The sequence below is a fragment of the Planococcus citri genome, chromosome 2 (assembly GCF_950023065.1).
Source record: "Planococcus citri chromosome 2, ihPlaCitr1.1, whole genome shotgun sequence".
Taxonomy (NCBI): Eukaryota; Metazoa; Arthropoda; class Insecta; order Hemiptera; family Pseudococcidae; genus Planococcus; species Planococcus citri.
This window is the reverse complement of record NC_088678.1, coordinates 81,674,207-81,695,478: the sequence shown is the minus strand read 5'-3', so window position 1 is coordinate 81,695,478 and position 21,272 is coordinate 81,674,207. Positions and strand designations below refer to the sequence as shown.

The 21,272-nt window shown below is 34.9% G+C and overlaps 4 protein-coding genes across 8 annotated transcripts in view; 3 read left to right on the top strand and 1 right to left on the bottom strand.

Moving 5' to 3' along the window:
- The window catches only part of form3 (formin 3), a 133,689-nt gene extending 128,015 nt beyond the window's left edge, over positions 1-5,674 (top strand). For all 4 annotated transcript variants that reach the window (XM_065353543.1, XM_065353542.1, XM_065353541.1 and 1 more), the window contains one exon: positions 3,224-5,674. In XM_065353543.1, coding sequence (XP_065209615.1) covers positions 3,224-4,906 — 1,683 coding nt within the window. In that variant the 3' untranslated portion in view covers positions 4,907-5,674. The remainder of the gene's footprint in view (positions 1-3,223) is intronic.
- A 3,671-nt stretch (positions 5,675-9,345) lies between these two features.
- Positions 9,346-13,061, top strand: LOC135838028 (SET and MYND domain-containing protein 4-like). Its single transcript, XM_065353539.1, has 8 exons — positions 9,346-10,025; positions 10,099-10,243; positions 10,495-10,670; positions 10,732-10,960; positions 11,031-11,241; positions 11,308-11,687; positions 11,766-12,105; positions 12,755-13,061. Exons 1-8 carry the CDS (start codon positions 9,719-9,721, stop codon positions 12,962-12,964), a joined length of 1,998 nt encoding a protein of 665 aa, XP_065209611.1. The 5' UTR covers positions 9,346-9,718; the 3' UTR covers positions 12,965-13,061.
- Positions 12,134-13,075, bottom strand: mRpL23 (mitochondrial ribosomal protein L23). Its single transcript, XM_065353540.1, has 2 exons — positions 12,938-13,075; positions 12,134-12,704 (listed from the first exon to the last, which is right to left on the bottom strand). The coding sequence occupies exon 2, from the start codon at positions 12,689-12,691 to the stop codon at positions 12,233-12,235; it is 459 nt and encodes a 152-aa protein (XP_065209612.1). The 5' UTR covers positions 12,692-12,704; positions 12,938-13,075; the 3' UTR covers positions 12,134-12,232.
- A 499-nt stretch (positions 13,076-13,574) lies between these two features.
- Positions 13,575-21,264, top strand: Vav (Vav guanine nucleotide exchange factor). 2 transcript variants are annotated; one of them, XM_065353533.1, is made up of 17 exons: positions 13,575-13,756; positions 13,931-14,289; positions 14,369-14,544; positions 14,617-14,682; positions 14,796-14,934; positions 15,848-16,021; positions 16,090-16,293; positions 16,374-16,493; positions 18,960-19,076; positions 19,160-19,327; positions 19,417-19,628; positions 19,700-19,817; positions 19,912-20,135; positions 20,208-20,339; positions 20,417-20,566; positions 20,642-20,810; positions 20,888-21,264. In XM_065353533.1, exons 2-17 carry the CDS (start codon positions 14,074-14,076, stop codon positions 20,954-20,956), a joined length of 2,454 nt encoding a protein of 817 aa, XP_065209605.1. In that variant the 5' UTR covers positions 13,575-13,756; positions 13,931-14,073; the 3' UTR covers positions 20,957-21,264. The 2 variants fall into 2 exon arrangements, with proteins under 2 accessions (XP_065209605.1, XP_065209606.1); XM_065353534.1 differs by lacking the exon at positions 14,796-14,934 and adding an exon at positions 15,563-15,695 and having other exon boundaries at positions 13,576-13,756.
- The last annotated feature ends 8 nt before the right edge of the window (positions 21,265-21,272 follow it).

The following is a 21,272-nucleotide window of genomic DNA, read 5'->3' as shown; positions in this document are numbered from 1 at the left end:
ACAAATCGCACAGAATTTGAAACTTTTTTTGTCCCTGGGACATGGAAATTTTAATATACTACGCTGATCCCTTCCTTCCTCGCTCTTGATTGAAAAAAATAACAAAAAGATTTAAAAAACAAATCTGACTCTGAGTCAAATGAATTTTTTTCGTAGAAAATTGTTGAAATATATCGTGAATATTAAATAAGGGCTGTCGATCTTTCATATTTTAGAAAAGTAAGGTTGTTTTTTGTCAAAAAATGAAAAAAAAAATTGCATTTCTGGGAAAATGCATGTTTTTGAAGAAAAAAGTGCAAAAAAATATTTTGCTTTAAAAAGTACATTTTTAAGCGAAAAAAGTGCATTTTTAACCAAAAAATGCATTTGTCATCAAAAAGTGCATTTTTAGCGCAAAATTGGATTTTCAAACAGATAAAAGGCGCATTTTGGGCAAAAAACAAACTTTAAAAAAGCTAATGCACAAAAGTGTTTTTTTTCCTAAAAGTGAATTTTTGAAGAAAAAACTGCTTACCTAATTGCAAAAAACATTTTTGCCAAAAAAAAGGCATTCTTGACAAGAAAGAAATGCATTATTGAAAACAGGACACGTTATGAAAATTTTAAACAAAAAAGGTGCATTATTTTGGCAAAAAAATAAACTTCCATAAAAATGAATTTTAAAGACCAAAAGTGCACTCAAAAAATTCATTTTTTTAAAAAAGTGTAGATTTTTAAAAACATTACAATTTTGAAAAATACCTAACTCAGTTTCAAAAAAAAAACACAATAGTGCGTTTTTTACAAAAAGCTGGATTTTTAAACAGAAAGGTACATTCTTGGGCAGAAACAACATTCTAGAAAAGTAGTTTAAGACTTTTTTGTCAAGTAATGCTGAAAATCATTGCATTATTGGAAAAAATTCATGTTTTTAAAACAAACTGTAAAAAAAATGCATTTATAGCAAAAACATGCATTTTTAGGGAGAAAAAGTATAGGTAAAAACTATTTTTTTGAAATTGTGCAGTTTTGAAAAAACGATGCATGAAAGTGCAATTTTAGTCAAAAGTTTGATATTTTGGATAAAAATGGGCATTTTGGGCAGAAATGTTGGTTTTTGAAAAAAAAACACAAAGAAACTTGATGAACAGATGGTTTATCATATTAACAAAAAAAAAATAACTACCTCCTTTATTAACAAAAAAAATATGCACATTTTAGGAAAAAATAGCCATTTTCAAAAAAATGCATCAAAGTTTATTTTTGAAAAAAATGCATCAATGTGCATTATTTTCAAAAAAACTGCATCAAAGTGCATTTTCAAAAAAACTAATTCAAATTGCATTTTCAAAACTGCATTAAAGTGCGTTTTCAAAATTTGCATAAAAGTGCATTTTCAAAAATGCATCAAAGTACAATTTCACAAGTGCATCAAAGTGTAATTTCAAAAAAAATGCAATAAAGTGCATTTTTAAAAAAACTGCATCAAAGTGCATTTTCCAAAAAACGGCATCAAAGTGCATATTTAAAACGGCATCAAAGTGCATTTTCAAAGATGCTTCAAAGTGCATTTTTAAAAAGTGCATTAAAGTGCAATTTTAAAAATGCATTGAAGTGCAATTTCAAAAATGCATCAAAGTGCAATTTCAAAAATGCATCAAAGTGCAATTTTAGAAATACATCAAAGTGCATTTAAAAACCTTGCATCAAGGTGCATTTTCAAAAAAATGCAACAAAGTGCATTTTTGAAAAAAAAACATCAAAGTGCATTTTTGAAAAAAAAACATCAAAGTTCATTTTTATTAAAAAAATGCATCACAGTGAATTTTTGAAAAAAAAACTGCATTTGTGGCCAAAGCATACATTTGGGGGGGGGACACAAAGAAACTTGATGAAAAGATGATTTATCATATTAACCAAAAAAAAAATAACTTACCTTCTTTATTAACAAAAAAATATGCACGTTTTAGGCAAAAATAGCCATTTTCAAAAAAATGCATCAAAGTTTATTTTTGAAAAAACTGCATCAAAGTGCATTTCAAAAAAACTAAATCAAATTGCATTTTCAAAACTGCATTAAAGTTCGATTTCCAAAATGCATCAACGTGCATTTTCAAAAATGCATCAGAGTACAATTTCAAAAGTGCATCAAAGTGTAATTTCAAAAGTGCATCAAAGTGTAATATCAAAAAAATGCAATAAAGTGCATTTTCAAAAAAAACTGCATCAAAGTGCATTTTCCAAAAAACTAAATCAAAGTGCATTTTCAAAGATGCTTCAAAGTGCATTTTTAAAAAGTGCATTTTCAAAAATGCATCAAGTGCAATTTTAAAAATGCTTCAAGTGCATTTAAAAAACTTGCATCAAGGTGCATTTTCAAAAAAATGCAACAAAGTGCATTTTTGAAAAAAAACATCAAAGTTCATTTTTATAAAAAAAATGCATCACAGTGAATTTTTGAAAAAAAACTGCATTTGTGACCAAAGCATACATTTTTGGGGGAAAAACACTAAGAAACTTGATGAAAAGATGGTTTATCATATTAACAAAAAAAACTACCTCCTTTATTAACAAAAAAAATATGCACATTTTGGGCAAAAATAGCCATTTTCAAAAAACTGCATCAAAATTTATTTTTTAAAAAATGCATCAAAGTGCATTTTCAAAACTGCATTAAAGTGCATTTCTAAAAAATAATGCATCAAAGTAAATTTTCAAAAAAAAATCATCAAAGTGCATTTTTGACAAGAAATTAAAAAAGTGCATTTTGGCAAAAAATACCTAGATGATTATTATTCGGAAAAAGGTGCATTACTTCATCTTTGTCAAAATTAAATGCATCTCCATCAAAGAAACGTGTTTTCGACAAAAACAAGAAAACTTTTTAACAAAAAATATTGCTGGTCAAAAAATGTCATTTCTTTTTTCTTTTTAAATGCATTTTGTGCTTTTAGCAAAAAAATTATTTTTACTGCAAAAGTGTTATTTTAGGCACAAAGTAATGAATTCTCATCAAAAAAAAAAATGTGTTTTTGACAATAATGTGTGAGCATTTTTGACAAAAAAATATATTTTTGAACAAAAAGAAATGCTTGTTTTAGGACATTTACGGTAAAAAAATACATTTTTGTCAAAAACAGAGAATTTTTAGCAATTTTTTCAATTAATTTTCAAACACAGATAGAATATTTCACATTATAAAACTAAAAAATGCATCCAAATCTAATCAAATTTCTTTTTCCAGGCAATCAAAGAAGAAGAAAAGAAAAAAGGCATCAATAACGCGGAATACTCGACGAGCCCCGTCCAAAAATCCATAATAAACGTAATGTCGGCTCCGTTAGAAAAACCAAAATCTTTCGACCAAGCACCTCTTCCGCCATTCGCTCCGAGAAAAAGCTTCAAACGCGATATCGAAACGATAGATAAAATAGAAATCGATTCAGACAACATAGAAACACCACCGGCTACTCGTAAACTAATGAATTACTCTCGCAGCAGTAACGAAAAACCATCCAGCAGCGGCTACGAAGAAGAAACATTAGGCGATGGTCAATTCGATCGATTTTCATCGGCTCGTCGAACACGTCGATATCGCAAATCTCAGGATGACGATTCGAGTAAAGACGTAGTCGCCGAGGTTAGCGCCGAAAAGCAAATCTTGAGACCGACCACATTGAAAGTGAAATCTCAACCGGTCGATAGCGAAGATCCGGAGAACAAAGAAATTAGACTGAAACAATGGCAAGATAAATTAGTCACCAGGACAGACGCGCCTCAATCTGCTGTATCGCCCGAGCCTAAGAAAGAAGTCAAGAATAAGATCCCAGTTCTGCAGAGTTCGTATTTACGTAATAATCGAATGTACTCGACGTTACCTCATTCGTTCAAGAGTCGAATAGCTACCAGTACAGCAGCCAGGCAGGCAGGCAAACTGGGTAGTCGAGCTGATGATAAACCACTTACTCAGGTATCGTCGTTCATTCCGGAGATCAAAGTACGAGCTCTGACCCCGACTAAGACTCGTATCGAGCACGAGAACGACGAAGGGTTCGAGGAAACGCAGAGTCTGATATCAGATTCACCCAGTCAGACCACATCTTCAGGATGTAACTACGATATCGATAATATCGATTCGCCTTCTCCGTCGATGGTCATCTCAGACACGAAACCAACTTCTTCGTCTACTTTCACCCGAACTGACAGCAGTGGCAGCGGAGACGCCAGTGGCTGCGATACGAAGACGAAACTGATGCAGAAGAAACCAGAACCGAAATCTCTACTGCCCAAACGAACCGCTTCGATGAGACTATCGAAACCAGTCAACGGATCCGAAGATAGTACAAAGTTCATTAGAACGTCCAGCGTCAGTAGGAATCCGAACGGTAGAAGTGATTCGAAACTGGAACGTAAATTCGACACAGGATCTAGAATAAAAACACCTACACCGCTCAGTAAAAACACCTCTATTCAAAGATACCCTTCGAAAAGTAGTCTGAAAAGTTCTCGTAGCTCTTTGAACAGCTGCGCCTCCATCAGCACCGTTAAAAACGTCAAACCGAACGCTAAATTAGACAATTACACCAACGTAATCAAAACGTTGACGTCGAATTTGCAAAAATCCGCTTCCAGATCTCCGACTGCAAAAATCAAAAAACCATTAACACCTGTACAGTTCAAAAGCAAAACGAATTCAAATTCGGCGGCAACGAGTCGCAGCAGTAGCAGCGCCAGCAGCGTCGAACCAACCAAAAGGAACGGTTCTCTAACGTTGAGTACCAGTTTCAAAGAAAATTCCAGCGATATGGCTAACGACAATTTTAATCGTTTTAACGCGCAAAGTTTTATGAGACCGACGGCCTCAAGTTCTGCTAAAGACATGACTGACACGAAACCAAAGCTTATAATAAGAACTCCGTTTAAATGAGAAAAAAACAATCACCTCTCGAACGTAAGAATTGCTTACCTTCTCTCCTTCATCAAGTTCGCGAATCTCGACTTTAAAAAACCACTCAGGCCTAATGAAGCACTATTGACTAGAAATCCACTCGGTAAACTATTCAGGCCCTAAACGTAATCGAAATTCTAGTCTTCAATTTTACCTTATAAATACAATAACTCGAAACAGGCAACGAGCTGTATACAAGTATTTTGAAATACACTCAAAAAAAAATCATAAAAACAAGTGAAAAAAAGGCAAATTATATTTATCGAGTTTTTTTTTCAAAAATATTTTTTTTGTTGGCAATTTAGCACTAACAATGGCTGCGGCCAAAGAAGCTGTAAATTGTTAAAAGATGAGCTGTTCGGTATAGCTAACAAATATATAAGTCTGAGATGAACTAATTTGCATTTCTTTCAATGTTATATTTCAAATATTTTTTTATAGTTCTAGTCACGTATATGTTTTTATTTTTTTTTCTTTTCTTTTTCTTTGTCATTCTGACAATAACTTTTTTATATAAATTTTATTTCTTCTTTTTCTTTTTTTTTTTTTTTTACTACATATATGAGAATATAGGTAGATACTAATTCTTTATCGAAGTGTATTTTTTTTTGTTAATTAATATGGAACGAGATTTTTATGTGTTATATGAATAAAAAAAATACATTAATTGTTAATAGTCTAACGAAATATTCTGTAATAATTTTTTTCAACGTAATGCTGGTTTCAATAAAGTGTTTAACCGTGTTACATATTTTCTAGTGATGAAATATTTCATTGATAATTTTTTTCAAGCATACGACGATGAATTCTTAAATATGATTCAACAACTCGTCTCTTAATGCGACTCTTCATTTTCAAATTTCCATTTTTTGCGCTCCACTCCCCTTCCAATTGTTGGATCTTACAAGAAAATAATACCTACACTAGTTTTTGATTTTCCCTCAACTGCAGACAAATTCGAGCAGACAGCTTCCCCTCACTGTTGAGAAAAATCAAAAGATGATATAATTCCATTTTTATCACAAAAAAAAAAATATTTTTGTTTCAAAATTCATCCAAATAACACCCCTTATTTAAAAAAAAACAACAACAACAAAAAATCAAAACAAAAAAACTTTTCTAGCATAACGTCTCTCCTCGAGCTACAAAAATCCAAGAAAATGGAAGAAATCAAAGTTGATGATTTATGAAAAATTGTCAATTTTCGGCTTTCATTTTTTGAACTAAACCGTCATTCAAGAAAAAAATCCCCCCCCCCCCCCACCAGGAATAATGTTCGTGTCACTTTCAGTAATAGTCCGGCATATGACAATAGGAGTAATTGCCCCCCCTCCCCACCGATCCTCCGAGACAACTTTTTTCTTACAGGGGACATCCTAAGAAACATTTTAAAGCAAACTTGCAAAAAAAAAGTTGGCCTTATATACTTACAAAATGGCGGCCATTTCGATTGACAGATCAGCCGAAATCGCAGATTTTGCGTTTCAACATAAGACTTGCACAAAATTTTTCAAACCTTACAAAGGTAGATCGAAAGATCAAGCAAAAATTCATCACCTGTCAAAATTTCAAGTGCTAAAGTGGGTTTTTCGATTTTTGGTGAATTTTTGAAAATCGAATTTAGGCCAAAAATGAGGGAAAAAATCCAAATTTTAACAAATTGACCAGGAAAGCTGAAATTTGGTATATACCCTATTTTCGACATGCCAAATCGATTGGAAACGGTTTCAACCCGTTTTGAGCAGTTCTGGAGCCTCCAGCAGATTTTTGGAACTCGAAATTCTCACAAAATTCCATCAAATTGAAGTTGTAAAGCTAAAATTTATTCTAAAAACTAATTTCAATACGCTACGAAGTACTGTAGGTGAATTTCAAGTCGTTTTGGAGCCTCCAGCGCATCCAGCAGATTTTTGAAACTTTGAATTTTCACAAAATTTCATCAAACTGAGATGGAAAGTCGAAATTCATTCTGCAAACTAATTTCAATACGCTACGAAGTGGACAGCTGGTGTATTTCAAGTCGTTTTGGAGCCTCCAGCGACTTTTTGAAAGGTTGTACGGCGTTTCTTTGGAAAATTGAAATTTCCTAAAAGTAGCTGGAAGCTTCAAAACCATTTGAAACCACCCCGTAGTCTGCGAAGTAAATTTCAGCTTGCCAACTCCATTTGATAAATAAATGTTGCGGGAATTTCAAGTATCAAAAATCTACTGGAGGCTCCAGTAATTTTCAAAAATGTCGCTGGAGGCTCTAAAATGACTTGAACCCACCTGAAGTCGTCTTCAGAGGGTGTTAAAATTGGAATGTAGAGTAAATTTCATATTCCCATCTCCATTTGATGAAATTTTGTGAAAATTTAAAGTTTCAAAAATCTGCTGGATGCTTCAGGAATTTTCAAAAAGTCGCTGGAGACTCCAAAACGACTTGAAATCCACCAGCAGTCCACTTCGTAGCGTATTGAAATTAGTTTTCAGAATGAATTTCGACTCTCCAGCTCCATTTGATGAAAAATTGAGGAAATTTCAAGTTTCAAAAATCTACTGGAGGCTCCAGTAATTTTCAAAAAAGTCGCTAGAGGCTCTGAAATGACTTGAACCCATCTGCAGTCGTTTTCAGAGGGTGTTAAAATTGGAGTGTACAGTAAATTTCATATTTCCATCTCCATTTGATGAAATTTTGTGAAAATTCAAAGTTTCAAAAATCTGCTGGATGCTCCAGCAATTTTCAAAAAGTCGCTGGAGGCTTCAAAACGACTTGAAATTCACCTACAGTACTTCGTAGCGTATTGAAATTAGTTTTTAGAATAAATTTCAGCTTTACAACTCCAATTTAATGGAATTTTGTGAGAATTTCGAGTTTCAAATATCTGCTGGAGGCTCCAGAACTGCTCAAAACGGGTTGAAACCGTTTCCAATCGATTTGGCATGTCGAAAAAAGGGTATATTCCAAATTTCAGCTTTCTTGGTCAATTTTGTAAAATTTTGATTTTTCCCCTCATTTTTGGCCTAAATTTGATTTTCAAAAATTCACCAAAAATCGAAAAACGCACTTTAGCACTCGAAATTTTGACAGGTGATAAATTTTTGCTTGATCTTTCGATCTACCTTTGTAAAGTTTCAAAAATGTCGTGCAAGTCCAACGTTGAAATGCAAAATCAAAAAAATGGTCAAAAAATAATGTTGAAAAACCTCTTCGTGATCTTCTTTTAATAAATCGAAATCATAAGTCCCTAAGAATAAAACTCAAGAGCGAAATTCAAAATGAACCAAAAAACAGAGTTTTGTCAAAATTTATAAAGTTGAAAAAAATCACGTGGATTCCGAAATAAAAATTCGATTAAAAGTAGAAAAACTTCACCGAAAAAATTAAGGTAAAAAGCACTAAAATTCAACGATAAAATTGCGAAAACTTCACAAAAATTAAGACGCCAAAAAAAACACGAAAATTCGGCGAAAATCGTTGAAAAGTTGGAAAATAAAATCTATGAAAATTCAAAATAATAAAACTTGAAAAAAATAAAAGAAATCCTCAAAAAATTCATAATAAAACCATCAAGTCTCAAAGTCCGAAAAAACTCTCAAAAACTCAAAAAAATCTGTAAACGGGGGAATTCTGCAAAAATTTAAGCAGAAAAAATTACTAAAATTTGGGGCTAAAATTAGGAGAAAATTTTATAGAGAATCTCGAAAATTCAAGAAAAAAGGTTTCGCCGAAATTATAAGAACAAAAATTTAGCCAGAAAAACGAATCAATAAAATTCAAACAAAATTATTGAAATTATAATAATAGAAAACTCTCGAAAATTCAGTTTAGCAAAAAATCATCAAGAATTCAGAACAGAGAACTCGCGAGAATTAAAATTAGGTATAAATTCGGAAATGAATCGATAAATTTTTGAGAAAAATCATCGAAAAATTTCTAGCAAAACTCAAGAGGATTAAACAGAGAAAAATAATTCGAACTTGAATAAAAAAATATTGTTCAAAATAGAGAGAAAATTCGGAGGACCTTCCTTCATAACAACTGGAAGGGAAAAGGAAAAGAGAGAGAGGGATCAACGAATGAAAGATATTAAGATGCAGAAAAATCCACCACAAAAGGTGAAAATAAAAAAAAAACAAAGTCAGCTTCCCCCAGAGTTGAAAAATTCAAAATTTGAAGAGTTCCTTGAAGTTTGAGTTTAGGCAAACAATAAATATATACTTGACTGGACTATAAAATTGAATGATCTACGAAAATGGTCATCCAAGTTATCAAAAAATGAAATGAATTCAATTTATCAAAAATAAAAAATTGGACTCTGTAAAAAAAATTTCAAAAATTTTTCATTTCTTCTCAAACCTCTTTTCAAATAACTCATTTTCAGAATACAGACTTCAAAGCTAGAAAAAAATCAAAAATAATTCAATTAAAATTGAAAATTCTCCATTTTTGGCTAAAAATCTTTCTGGACGCTCACCTTTTTTAAGAAAACCCCATCTAAAAAGCTCATAACTCAGCCCCTTCAATGCTCAGGACCAGCAACCCAACTTACACTCAGGTAGTTCAAGTAATCACCACCTTCCCAACGTGGCATGGATCTCACATCTGCGCACGATCTCGATCTGCCTACCTAAAAACTCGTACGAGCTTCACATCACACGACGAGTGCAATTTAAAAATAGTCTTCGTAAACCAACGAAGAAGGGATACCACAATCATGCCATCTCAAAGCTCACAGTACACGAATAAACTTATCATTAAAACAGTCTGCTTTTCGCGAGATAAAAAAAATAATCCCATCCTGTAAAAAAATGGCAGACGCACGTGCAGCTCCGAAAACGTTCAAAGATTACCAACTAAAATTTCGCTCGAGTCTGTCAAATTCTCAGCTACAAAAATTCAAAAATTTGAAAACCGTAGAAGAAAAAATCACCTTTGTAAATGGATTGGAAAATAGTCCGATGTATCCGATAAATGCGCAGGTGAATCGGGGTAAAGATTCGGAAACGGCGAAAAAATTAAAGGAGCAGGGAAACGGTTGTTTTCAGAAGGGAAAATACAACGATGCGATTCGATTTTACTCTCAATCGATTTTAAAAGCTCCTCAGAACGGTTCAGGTAAATTTTTAATCACGTCTTGAGATTGTATAGTTCATCTTGGTCAATTTATTCGTTGCAATTTTGTACGTAGAATCGAATCAAGAGATGCCGGTGTATTTTGCGAATAGATCGGCTGCGTTGTATCACTTGAAGGAATATACATTGGCACTGAAAGATATTGATTTCGCTATGGCTAATAATTATCCGAAAGATCTTCAACATAAATTATTGGATCGGTAAGATGATCGACGGTGTGTTTGAGGGGACTGGGTCGCTTGGATCATGATCAACTCAGGGTTGCTTATTTCAATATTCAATCGACGAGTCTGCAAAATTCGAGTCGAACTTTCTACATCATTCTGTAATTTTTCCTTCGTGTGGTCTCAAATTCAGACCAATATCGATGTATTCCAGCGATCGAGTCCCCTCAAAGGCACATCGGAAATAATCACTACGGTAGATCTTTCAAGTCAATCAACTATTGCAGAAAAGCTCGCTGTTTACTGGCGTTGGAAAAATTTCAAAAAGCTTGCGAAGTTTTCAGAAAAACTATCCAGGCGTTAGACGATGCTAAAATGCCTTCAGAAAAAAGGCAAAAATGGCAAAAGGATATTCAAATAATGCTTCTCATGTTGTCCAAAGATCAATCTTCGAGAAAGAAAGGTAAAAGGAGAAATCAATTCTCATTTGGACAATTTTACATAATTTTTCTGCGACTTTGCAGATACTACTCGTTCAAAAATATCGGAACTGAAAGAAATTAAAAATAATACTAACTCTGAGTACGAAGCACTCGTGCCTGGGATCGACATAAAGTTTGCGCCGGAAATGGGTCGGTTTGCTGAAGCGAAACAAGATATTAAAGCTGGGAAGATTCTGCTCGTAGAAGATCCTCATAGCGCTGTTCTGCTGCAAAAATACCAATACACACATTGCTACCATTGTTTCAAAAGGTACGAGAACACGAACCTAATAAAATAATCTAGAAATAAATTGTTTACATCAATTCGTTATTTTACACAGAGTTAAAACCTTGTACCCGTGTCCTTCTTGCGACCAAGTGATCTTTTGCTCGCAAAAATGCACCAGTGATGCCCTAAAGTATCACAGAATCGAGTGTTCGATTCTACGTACATTGTGGGAGTCGGAGATATCGATAACGTGCCATATATCGCTCAGAATAATAGCTCAACATAGCTTGGGTTTCTTCCTCGAGAAGAAAGACTTTCTGCAGGTACTCTGGACACGAGTAACTTCCCTCTTTAAATGATCAATACCGTACTAATATTCAAATTTTCAGAAAACCGAGCAGCCTAAAGAAATCACCCATTATAAAAGTTCAGACTACGAAACGGTATTTCATCTGGTAACACACGAAGAACGCCGAAAACCAGAAGACATACTGAATCGAATCCACATGGCATTATTTTTAACGAAATGCTTAAAAGTTGGAGGATATTTCGGTGAAGATTGCATCAACGAGAAGCTAACCAATGATGAAATCTTCATCACTAAACTTTTACTTCATCATTTACAAGTTTCTCAATTCAACTCGCACGAGATATCCGAATTACGAATAAAAAATCACGACTTAATAAATAGCTCATCCGAGTTCATAGGAGGAGCTATATATCCAACTTTGGCATTATTTAATCATTCTTGTAATCCTGGCGTTATACGGTAATTAATTTTGCTCATCTAATACGAAGAATTTAACAAAAAATTTGACCAACTAACACGAATTGATACATTTTAAAGATACTTCGACGGAACTCGAGTCATCACTAGAGCTATACGTAACATACGAAAAGGTGAAATGATAGCCGAAAACTACGGGCCAATATTTACCGAAACGGAGAAAATCGAAAGACAACGCGTATTAAGAGAACAATATTGGTTCGAGTGTCACTGCGAAGCGTGTACGAATAATTGGCCCACGATGTCGGATATGTCGCACGAAGAAAACATTCGATTCCGGTGCACGAAGAAAGACTGCCGAAGTTTAATTCTAGTAAATCAGAATTGCGATAACTTCATAGCGAAATGTGACGCTTGCTCGGAGAATAATAACATCTTGAAAGCGTTAAAATCTTTACAGGTAACCGATCAATAAATAAACTGAAACCTTTCAACAAAAGAATAACAAATTTATTAGACATATTTACAACCATACATTCGATTAAGTTAACCATACTACATGTTAATAATAATAATAATAATGACTCTTAGATTTGGAACCAAGGTGGTATACCAACTCTACCTTTTTTGGTCTTGACGAACGCTCGATTCATTTGTTTCATGTTTTCGAAATGTTGTTCGCGTTCTTTAATATCTTCGGCTTTCTTTTTCTCCGATTCTAACGCAGGGAATTCAAATTTCACGTCTCTCGGTAGGGTTACATAAGCTCTTCGAAAATCATCCTCTTTAATTAAATAACCGTGCTTCATAGCAGGTCGAATTTTACCATCTTCGAGGTAGCTTCGCACATGCACGACTCTAACGTTGTAGATTTTCTCGAGATAGTTTCGAATGTCGTAATTAGTCATACCTGTGTGAGTTATAAATTGTACGACATTCGGTGGCTGTGGTTCTTCCGGTTTGACTAATTTCATCCAGAAATTCGGTAAGAAAACTCGTAGCTGAGGGTTTCCAAGTTGGTAAATCGGATAGAATCGCGTAGACATGATGATTTCAAACCTGCATAAATCATAATACTTGATTACTTATTGCTAATCGTATTGTTTCAGGAAACCAATGAAAAGTTTAAAATGGCGCAAACTTTGATGAGGCTGGAAAAGGTCGACGATGTGTTAGACATCGCGTTACCGATTCTCAATTTATTAGATGAAACTCTCGTGCCACCTTTCAAAGATTATTACTTATGTGCGCAAATTATTCGAACCTGTTTCCTGACGAAAGGAAATATTTACCTGGAGAACGATGGAAATCTACGGTAAAGGGCTGGATTCCAAGACTCCAAACAGAAAAGCGATACAGTTCTACGTTAGCAACGCTTTGTAAAATTTATCTAAATACATATGAATATCCAACGTATCCAACTTTAATTAAAATTTTCACTTGTAAATGCAAAAACTTTCAACTTTATAGAAACTTTTATCAGAAAAGCCGAATTTCGAAAAATAAAAGCACATGGCACAGATGAAATTTTGAGGAATCGTGCATAAAATTGGGCTCTTGATAGCATATTTTTAAGCAGCATTGACCGGTCGGACCAGTAACCGAAACCAGTAACGCGAAAATCAGATAGGCAAATAAAAATAGTCAAAATAGGTATGTAATGATTTGGAGCCAGTGTTGACATAATTTAACACGTAAAAACGATGGAAGTTTGAATATTTAAAAAATGAAAATTTTGAAAAACTAGGAAAACTTTATTTAAAACATAATGTTTTGAATAAAACTTGCTTCGAATTCAATTTTCAATCTATTTTTTTCAACAACAAAAATAAATTTTTGAAAAAAATGAAAAATCATCATAACTTTTTTGATTACTGTCATGGTGTCATTGATTTCAATTGTTTGATTGGTGTTTTTTTTCTAGGAATTTTTTATCATCTATTTTTTTATAAAATTTCTCGTAAAAAAATGAGTGTATTTATTAGCTGTTTTCTTGGTAAATTTCTCAATAAAATAAGAAATTCCAGTACGTAATTGCACCTCGACTTTAATTTTCAACGTTTCAAGTAAAACGGCTCCAATTAGTTCTGAAATAATACTCGAAAACAAGCGTAAGTATAATGTTTACATTTTGTGTTTTGTCAAGTTTTTAAACCAAATCTTCGCAGTTTAATCGCCCACCTACGAATTAATTTCAATTTTAATATGTTTCTCGACCAATACTCACTTGGAATTAACCAATAATACGACTAATACTGAAAATCACCAATTTTTATGTTTATTAGAAGCGATCATATGCTAGCAATATTGAAGATGATGGAGTGTTTGTCGAATATTGATAACGTATCGTAAGACGCTCCTACGTAAAACAGCGACTTCCCGATTGTGAGAACTTCTTCATCTACGCTTCCTTCAGAATCATCTCATCATGGACATTGAAAACGAAATCTGGAGAGAATGTACCAAATGGTTGACTCGCTGCGGAGCCTTACGCCCTGATCACAAATTGAACTGGTCCGATTCCACGATTGCGGATTTCGCTTACACTTTGCGAGATGGTGTACTGCTGTGTAACTTGTTGAACATCTTGGATTCGGAATCGTTCGATATGAAAGACGTGAATCAAAAACCGCAAATGGCTCAAGTAATTTTCAACGTAGCCTTATAATACTATATGTTGATTAAGGATAGATGTTGATGTAATAATTCATTCATTGTTACAGTTTTTATGCCTTCGCAACATAAAAACATTTCTGCAAGCGTGTCAAGAGTTATATGGGTTACAAGAATGTGATTTATTTGAACCGTCCATGTTGTTCGATTTATCGGATTTTTATAAAGTAATGAATACTCTGTCTAGACTTTCCAATTGTCCGAAGCTTAGGAAGAAAGGGATTCCGTAAGTTACTCATGAACGTGATCTTCATACAATTTACGATGTTTTTCTAAAAAAATTGTGTACTTTTCGCAGGGGATTTAGTATTCCGAAGTTGAGAACGCCTTCGCAAGAAGACATTTATCGTAATCTTAACGCTGGGTAGGTATCTTTCGGTCGTAGATTTTTTTTGAATTATTTTAGTACTAATCAAACTAGTGTGCATTGCGATTCATTTTATTGATTTTATCGTATTGAATTTGTTGTTAACTTAGTATAAGTAACGATACTAACGATACATCTGACAGCGAAGATATCGCGAATTTTGATAATGTGCTTCGTTGGTCTCCCTTCGATGATGAGGGTGAGAAACACGTTTACGAAGAACTTTGCTATGTTACCTTTGGCAAAGAGGTGATTGACGATTTTCATTTATAGTGTGTCGTTTAGTTTCTTGGTGTTCGCTTCGATAAAATTCAATGCCATATTGGTAGCTTAGAATTGAAATTTTGTACCGCTTTTAAAACTACCTATCTCGTAGTAGTATTCTTGTTCGTTTTGATTTCTATTTGCTCGACTTATAACTCAATTTCGACTTGAAATTGTCCTACTGATGCCTCGAAGCTGAGCTATTTAAAATTATATAGCCGATTTTATGCAGTAGTTATTGCAAAAATGCTTCGAGTATACATTTCTTTTATTAGTTGGCAACAATTAAACGATATTTAATTACTATGATTTTTATTACAACTCGTGCGATGCGAAGCATTACAGTATCGCATCTTGTTACTTCGATTCGAGTACTTATATATTGTATTTATGTAGTAGAATATTCGAGTCCGAATGTTCTCCATTTTATATAATAATTATTGTGCTTAGATTTAGTATTCGAATTTATAAATACGGTCTCGATGAAATCGTGTAACCTTGGACCGATGAAAATCACTACATGTCTAACATCAAAGACCACTTTTCTAATCCGTAAGTTTGCTTTGTTTGCATGTCGCTTTTGGCTTCTTTTTTTCGATATTTCCGCCAATAGTGAAGTGACCACGGGTAAATGTACCGTCGGTGGAACGGATGTCGAGTTTGGAGCGTATGATAATCACATACACAACGAAGAAGTATACCACGATTTATGTTCCATTAAAAAAAGGAATACGCTGCTGTCTCAGGTAGATTAGTAATTATTTCATACCTACTTATGTATTATTCCGAACTATCGTTTGTGTTGTGGAGTTATTCTTTCCGTCTCTCTGTTTTTCTCTCTCTCTCTCTCTCTCTCGCACTGAAATGTGTGCTCATATTAAATATGTATTGTGATTAGATTCCGGTCGCCGTCGTTCCCAGCATTGAAAAACGTGATTACGTTATTAATGAGTTAATCGAAACGGAAAAAAATTACGTCGATGTATTGAACACGTTACAAAAAAGTTTCATGCGACCTTTAAAAAACTGCATCAGCGAGGATGATTACGCGACAATATTTTTCGGCATCAACGTAAGTCCCTCCCCCCTTCCTCTGCAATTATTCAACGGATAACTTAAAATTGTATCTCGTTTTCGTAGGAATTGGCCGAAATACATACTGGTTTTCATGTCCAGCTCCGTAAAGCATGCACTCCCTGCAGTACTCAACGCCTGAGCGAAGTATTTTTAGGTTGGAGACAGCGATTCATCATTTATGGCGATTATTGCGCCAATTTGACCTCGGCCGAGTCGAGAATTTTAGAAATTTGCTCGAAAAATGAAGTCATTAAACAGGAAGTTGACGTAAGTGATTAGTAATTGGCGGAATTTGTTCGTGGAATTTTATCTGAAGCGATATCTTTGTTTGATTATGTTCGATACAGCGATGTCAGCAAGAAGCTAATAATAGTAAATTTAAATTGAGAGATTTATTATTCGTGCCGATGCAGCGGATTTTGAAATATCATTTATTGCTCGATAAACTTCTGCAAGAAACTCAACCTGTGAGTATGATTATTATTAGCCTGATTTTCCATGCTCATACGCTTTACCAGAATTTCAGATCTATTTGGGTCACAGGAATTCATTTCCCATCAAGTTTAGGCATGTCTGATGCTGTTTTTTTATGTCAAACGAGGTCGTGTCTCTGAAATTTACTCAAATTTGATATTCAGACACTGTTCGGTGTTGGATTTGAAGAATTTCAGTGAAGACGACCTTGATCTGAAATTTTCGTATGTTCTAAATTTCATTTTTTGAAGGGAGAAGAGGGGGTTGAAAAAAGCCAAAAAAGTCAAAAATAAATACCTTATTCAAACATCACAGCAGACAGCTTTAAAATATTTGGAGGAGAGAAATAATTTTTTTTGGTATTTTTGACCTTGAAAAACTTCAACTCATGTCCCTCGCCTTCTAAATTTACTTGAGAGGCTAAAATAAGAATTTTTGAGTATTTTGACTTTTCAGCTACTTTTTACTTAGAGCTTCTCAAAATCGGATTGTTTGAGGTCATTGACCCGTCTGTCTGGACTCGCAAGGTAATCTGTCTGGTTGCCCAAGGTCATCGACCCATCTGACTGGCCTTTCATGGTCGTATGTTCACATGCCTGGTTTCTCGAGGTCAATGACCCTTCTTGCCTGACTGACCAAGGTCGTCTGCTAGTCTACTTGTGTAGCCTATCGAAGTTATTGACTTGCCTGACTGGCCTCTTAAGGTCAGTGACTGGTCTGCGACCTGCATGGACTCACCAAAGTCGCTGAGTTACTTGTCTAGCTTTCGAAGGTCATTTATCTACATATCTGACCTCTTAAGGGCATTGACTTTTCTGTCCAGCTCACCAAGGTCGTCTGTCAGTCTGATTTTGTAGGCTATTAGGATCAATGACCCATCTGACAGATCTTTTGAGGTCACTGACCCATCTGCCTCACCTCTCTTAGTCGCATATCTGGGCTCTTAACGTCATTGACCCCATCTTTATGGGGTTCTCGAGGTCACTGACACTAATTCACCTGTATAGCTTCTCAAGGTCGTTTATCTACCTATCTGACCTCTTCAGGTCGTTGACCTTTCTGTCTAGCTCACCAAGGTCGTTTGTAAGTCTGCTTTTGTAGGCTATTATAATCAACGACCACCTGACAGATCTTTTGAGGTCACTGACTCACCTGTATAGCTTCTCAAGGTCGTTTATCTACCTATCTGACCTCTTAATGGCATTGACCTTTCTGTCTAGCTGACCAAGGTCGCCTGTCAGTCTGCTTTTGTAGGCTATCAAGATCAATGACCCATCTAACAGATCTCTTGAGGTCACTGATCCATCAGCATCATATCTCTTAGTCGCATATCAGGACTCTTAAGGTCATTGACCCCATCTGTATGTACTCTCAAGGTCACTGACTCACCTGTATAACTTCTCAAGGTCGTTTATCTACCGTTCTGACGTTTTAAAGGTCATTGACCTTTCTGTCTAGATCACCAAGGTCGTCTGTCAGTCTGTTGTGTAGACTATTTAGATCAATGACCCATCTGACAGGTTTTTTGGGGTCACTGGTCCATCTGCCTGATCTGCCTCACCTCTCTTAGTCGCATATCTGGGCTCTTAAGGTCATTGACCCGATCTATATGTACTCTCAAGGTCATTGACTCACCTGAATAACTGCTCAAAGCCGTTTATCTACCTTTCTGACTCATTAAGGTCATTGACCTTTCTGTCTAGATCACCAAGGTCGTCTGTCAGTCTGTTGTGTAGGCTATTTAGATCAATGACCCATCTGACAGGTTTTTTGGGGTCACTGGTCCATCTGCCTGATCTGCTTCACCTCTCTTAGTCGCATATCTGGGCTCTTAAGGTCATTGACCCGATCTATATGTACTCTCAAGGTCATTGACTCGCCTGTATAACTGCTCAAAGCCGTTTATCTACCTTTCTGACTCATTAAGGTCATTGACCTTTCTGTCTAGATCACCAAGGTCGTCTGTCAGTCTGCTTGTGCAGGCTATTATGATCAATGACCCATCTGGTAGATCTTTTGAGGTCACTGGTCCTTATGGTTGACCTAGGACCTGGACCCTCTAAGCAAATTGCACCACTTTTGACTTTTGACCATTCTGGAGTCTCCAACGTTATTTTCAATTTCTTCAGAAAGTGTGGAAATAGATTTAGACATTTAAAAATCGAGTTATGGTTATGGCCTATCCTCGACCTGCGCAAAGGAACCACATTTGAGTCGATTTCCAGACGAACCTTGTGAAGGAGTCCAAATTTTTGTACCTAGGCTGGGTTTGGGGTTGGATTGAACGGATTTGAGTGGGGATGATTTGGAGTTGGACTCTAAATTTGCAGATACATTGATTTTTAGAAAAGGTTGAAAGGGCTGGAAAAGGTCCAAAAAAATCAAACTAGAAGATCAAAATTTGATCTTGTTTTTATGTTCTTGTATTATTATGAATTCATTTGGTTTTTTTTTTTTAGCATCATGAAGATTTTCGTGGATTAGAACGAGCAAAGGAGGCGATGGTTGATGTTGCCGAGTATATCAATGAGGTAAAAAGGGACAGCGACACTCTACACATCATCGATAACATACAAGTGAGTGGATATGAGTTGAAATGAAATCAATAAAGCGAATAAGTACCTTTCCGTATTGTAATACATTTTTATTTATTCTTCAGCAAGCTATTACCGATTGGACTATGACCGAAAAAAACACATATTTGAAAGATTTCGGACGTTTACTGAAGGATGGCGAAGTAAAAGTGAAATGCTCGAATGATCCAAAAACCAGATTAAGATACGTTTTCGTATTCGATCAAATTTTATTAATGTGTAAATTAATGAGGGTAATGAACAGAATTCCTTTACGAGTCACTTTTTTTGGAAATACCTACGAGTACTCGTGATAATAATGCTGGTATTTTCAACGTTGCAGGGCGAAACATACAGTTTAAAAGAGATGTTGCATTTAAACGAATACAAAATCGAAGAAATTACTCGACGTACTGTCAGTAGAGAAACATCTGCGAGATGGAATCACTCGTTTAATCTAATTTATAAATTCGAATCGAACAATGTAACGTATACTTTTTGTTTGAAAACCGAAGATTCTCGTAGGAAATGGGTGAAAGCGTTGCAAGATGCTTTGTAAGTGGTCTTGAATACATTTCGGAGTTGGATTAAAAATCATAAAAACTAAAGATGGGTTTGTTTCGCAGAGATAATATCGAACCTGCGTCGGCGAGACATACAGAGCATAAGTTTCTGTTTCAAACATTTGATAAACCGTCGGTTTGCAATTATTGCAGTAAATTTTTGAAAGGTCGAATTTTCCAGGTAGCGTGCTCACCTATTTATCCCCAAAAAAGTCGTAAAATTGCAACAAAAAAATACTCATTAACTAATGATGTTCTGCGTGTTATTGTTTTAGGGTTATAAGTGTACAAATTGTGGAATCGCAGTCCATAAAGCTTGTATTGTTAATTCGAACCGATGTGGCACCAGACATCAGCCAGAAATACCTCCTAGGCCTCCGTTTGGTTCACTAGCTTCTCGAAGTCCTCTCAGTCCCAATTGCTTTACTCCATTAGATGGTCAACTCGTCGATTGGGGCAGAGAATGGTCAGATAAGGATTTCCTGTCTGAACATTTGTGGTGAGTTTGGTTCAATTGCTCGTTGTAATGGAGAAGATTTTGAATTTGTTCTAAAATCGACTTTACTTATAGGTTTGTCGGTGAAATGGGTCGAGACCAAGCTACCAATTTATTAGAACAAGAAATCGATGGTACGTTTTTGGTGCGAATTCGACCTCAAGGTCCAACTCACACCAATGAATCAGCATTTGCGTTAAGCTTAAAGTAAGTTCGTGCATTTTGATTGGTGAAATCATTTTGTAGTTGTGCACTCTTGACTCTGGACTGAATTTTTTTTCTAGAACTGATGGTAAAGTGAAACATATGAAAGTTTATGAAAAGAAGGTGAACGGATCATCTAATTATTATCTATCGGAATCTCGATTCTTTCCAAGTCTAATCGACCTGATCAGTTGCTACGAACAAACTAGTCTTGGTGAAAATTTCATGGGGTATGTACTATGGAGATTCGACTGATTGTATTTGGGAGAAAATTGAAATTCATTATGTATTATTTATTCACGTAGGTTGAATGTTCGACTTCAGTGGCCATTCAGAAGAATAATGGCTGTCGCTGAGTTTGATTTCAATCCCTCTGAACCAAATCAGTTACCATTGAAGAAAGGTTGCCAAGTATTAGTGCTGAGCAAAGAAGGCGACCACAAAGGATGGTGGAAAGGACAAATTAACGATAGGGTTTGTTCAATTTTCCGGTCTATTCTACAATTTGAATCGTTTCCGTTTATAATTGTGGTGTTTTTTTTCTTCCACAGATTGGCTTTTTTCCAAAGGTTTATGTTCGAGAGATATCGGATACATTTCAAATGAATCGACATATGTAATAATCTCTTGTTGTGTTTTAATTTATTATACTCAGAACTAGCTTCATCGTTTTTGCTTGTTTTAATTTGGCCGTAGTCTGTGATACTATTGTAAGCTTAATTTTTCTTTACTGTTTCGACTCGTATTTTAATTTAATTTTGCTTAAAAATGTATATTCCAACTGCAAATTATTTTATGTATTCTTTTTTCTATGTTATTTAATACGATTTACTTGTTTGTGTTTTATTCTCAATTAATATCATACGTGTTGTGATGATTAAATTATTGTGTTTTTAATGTGCTCAAAGATTAAAAATTTCGTAAATTCGTTCGACT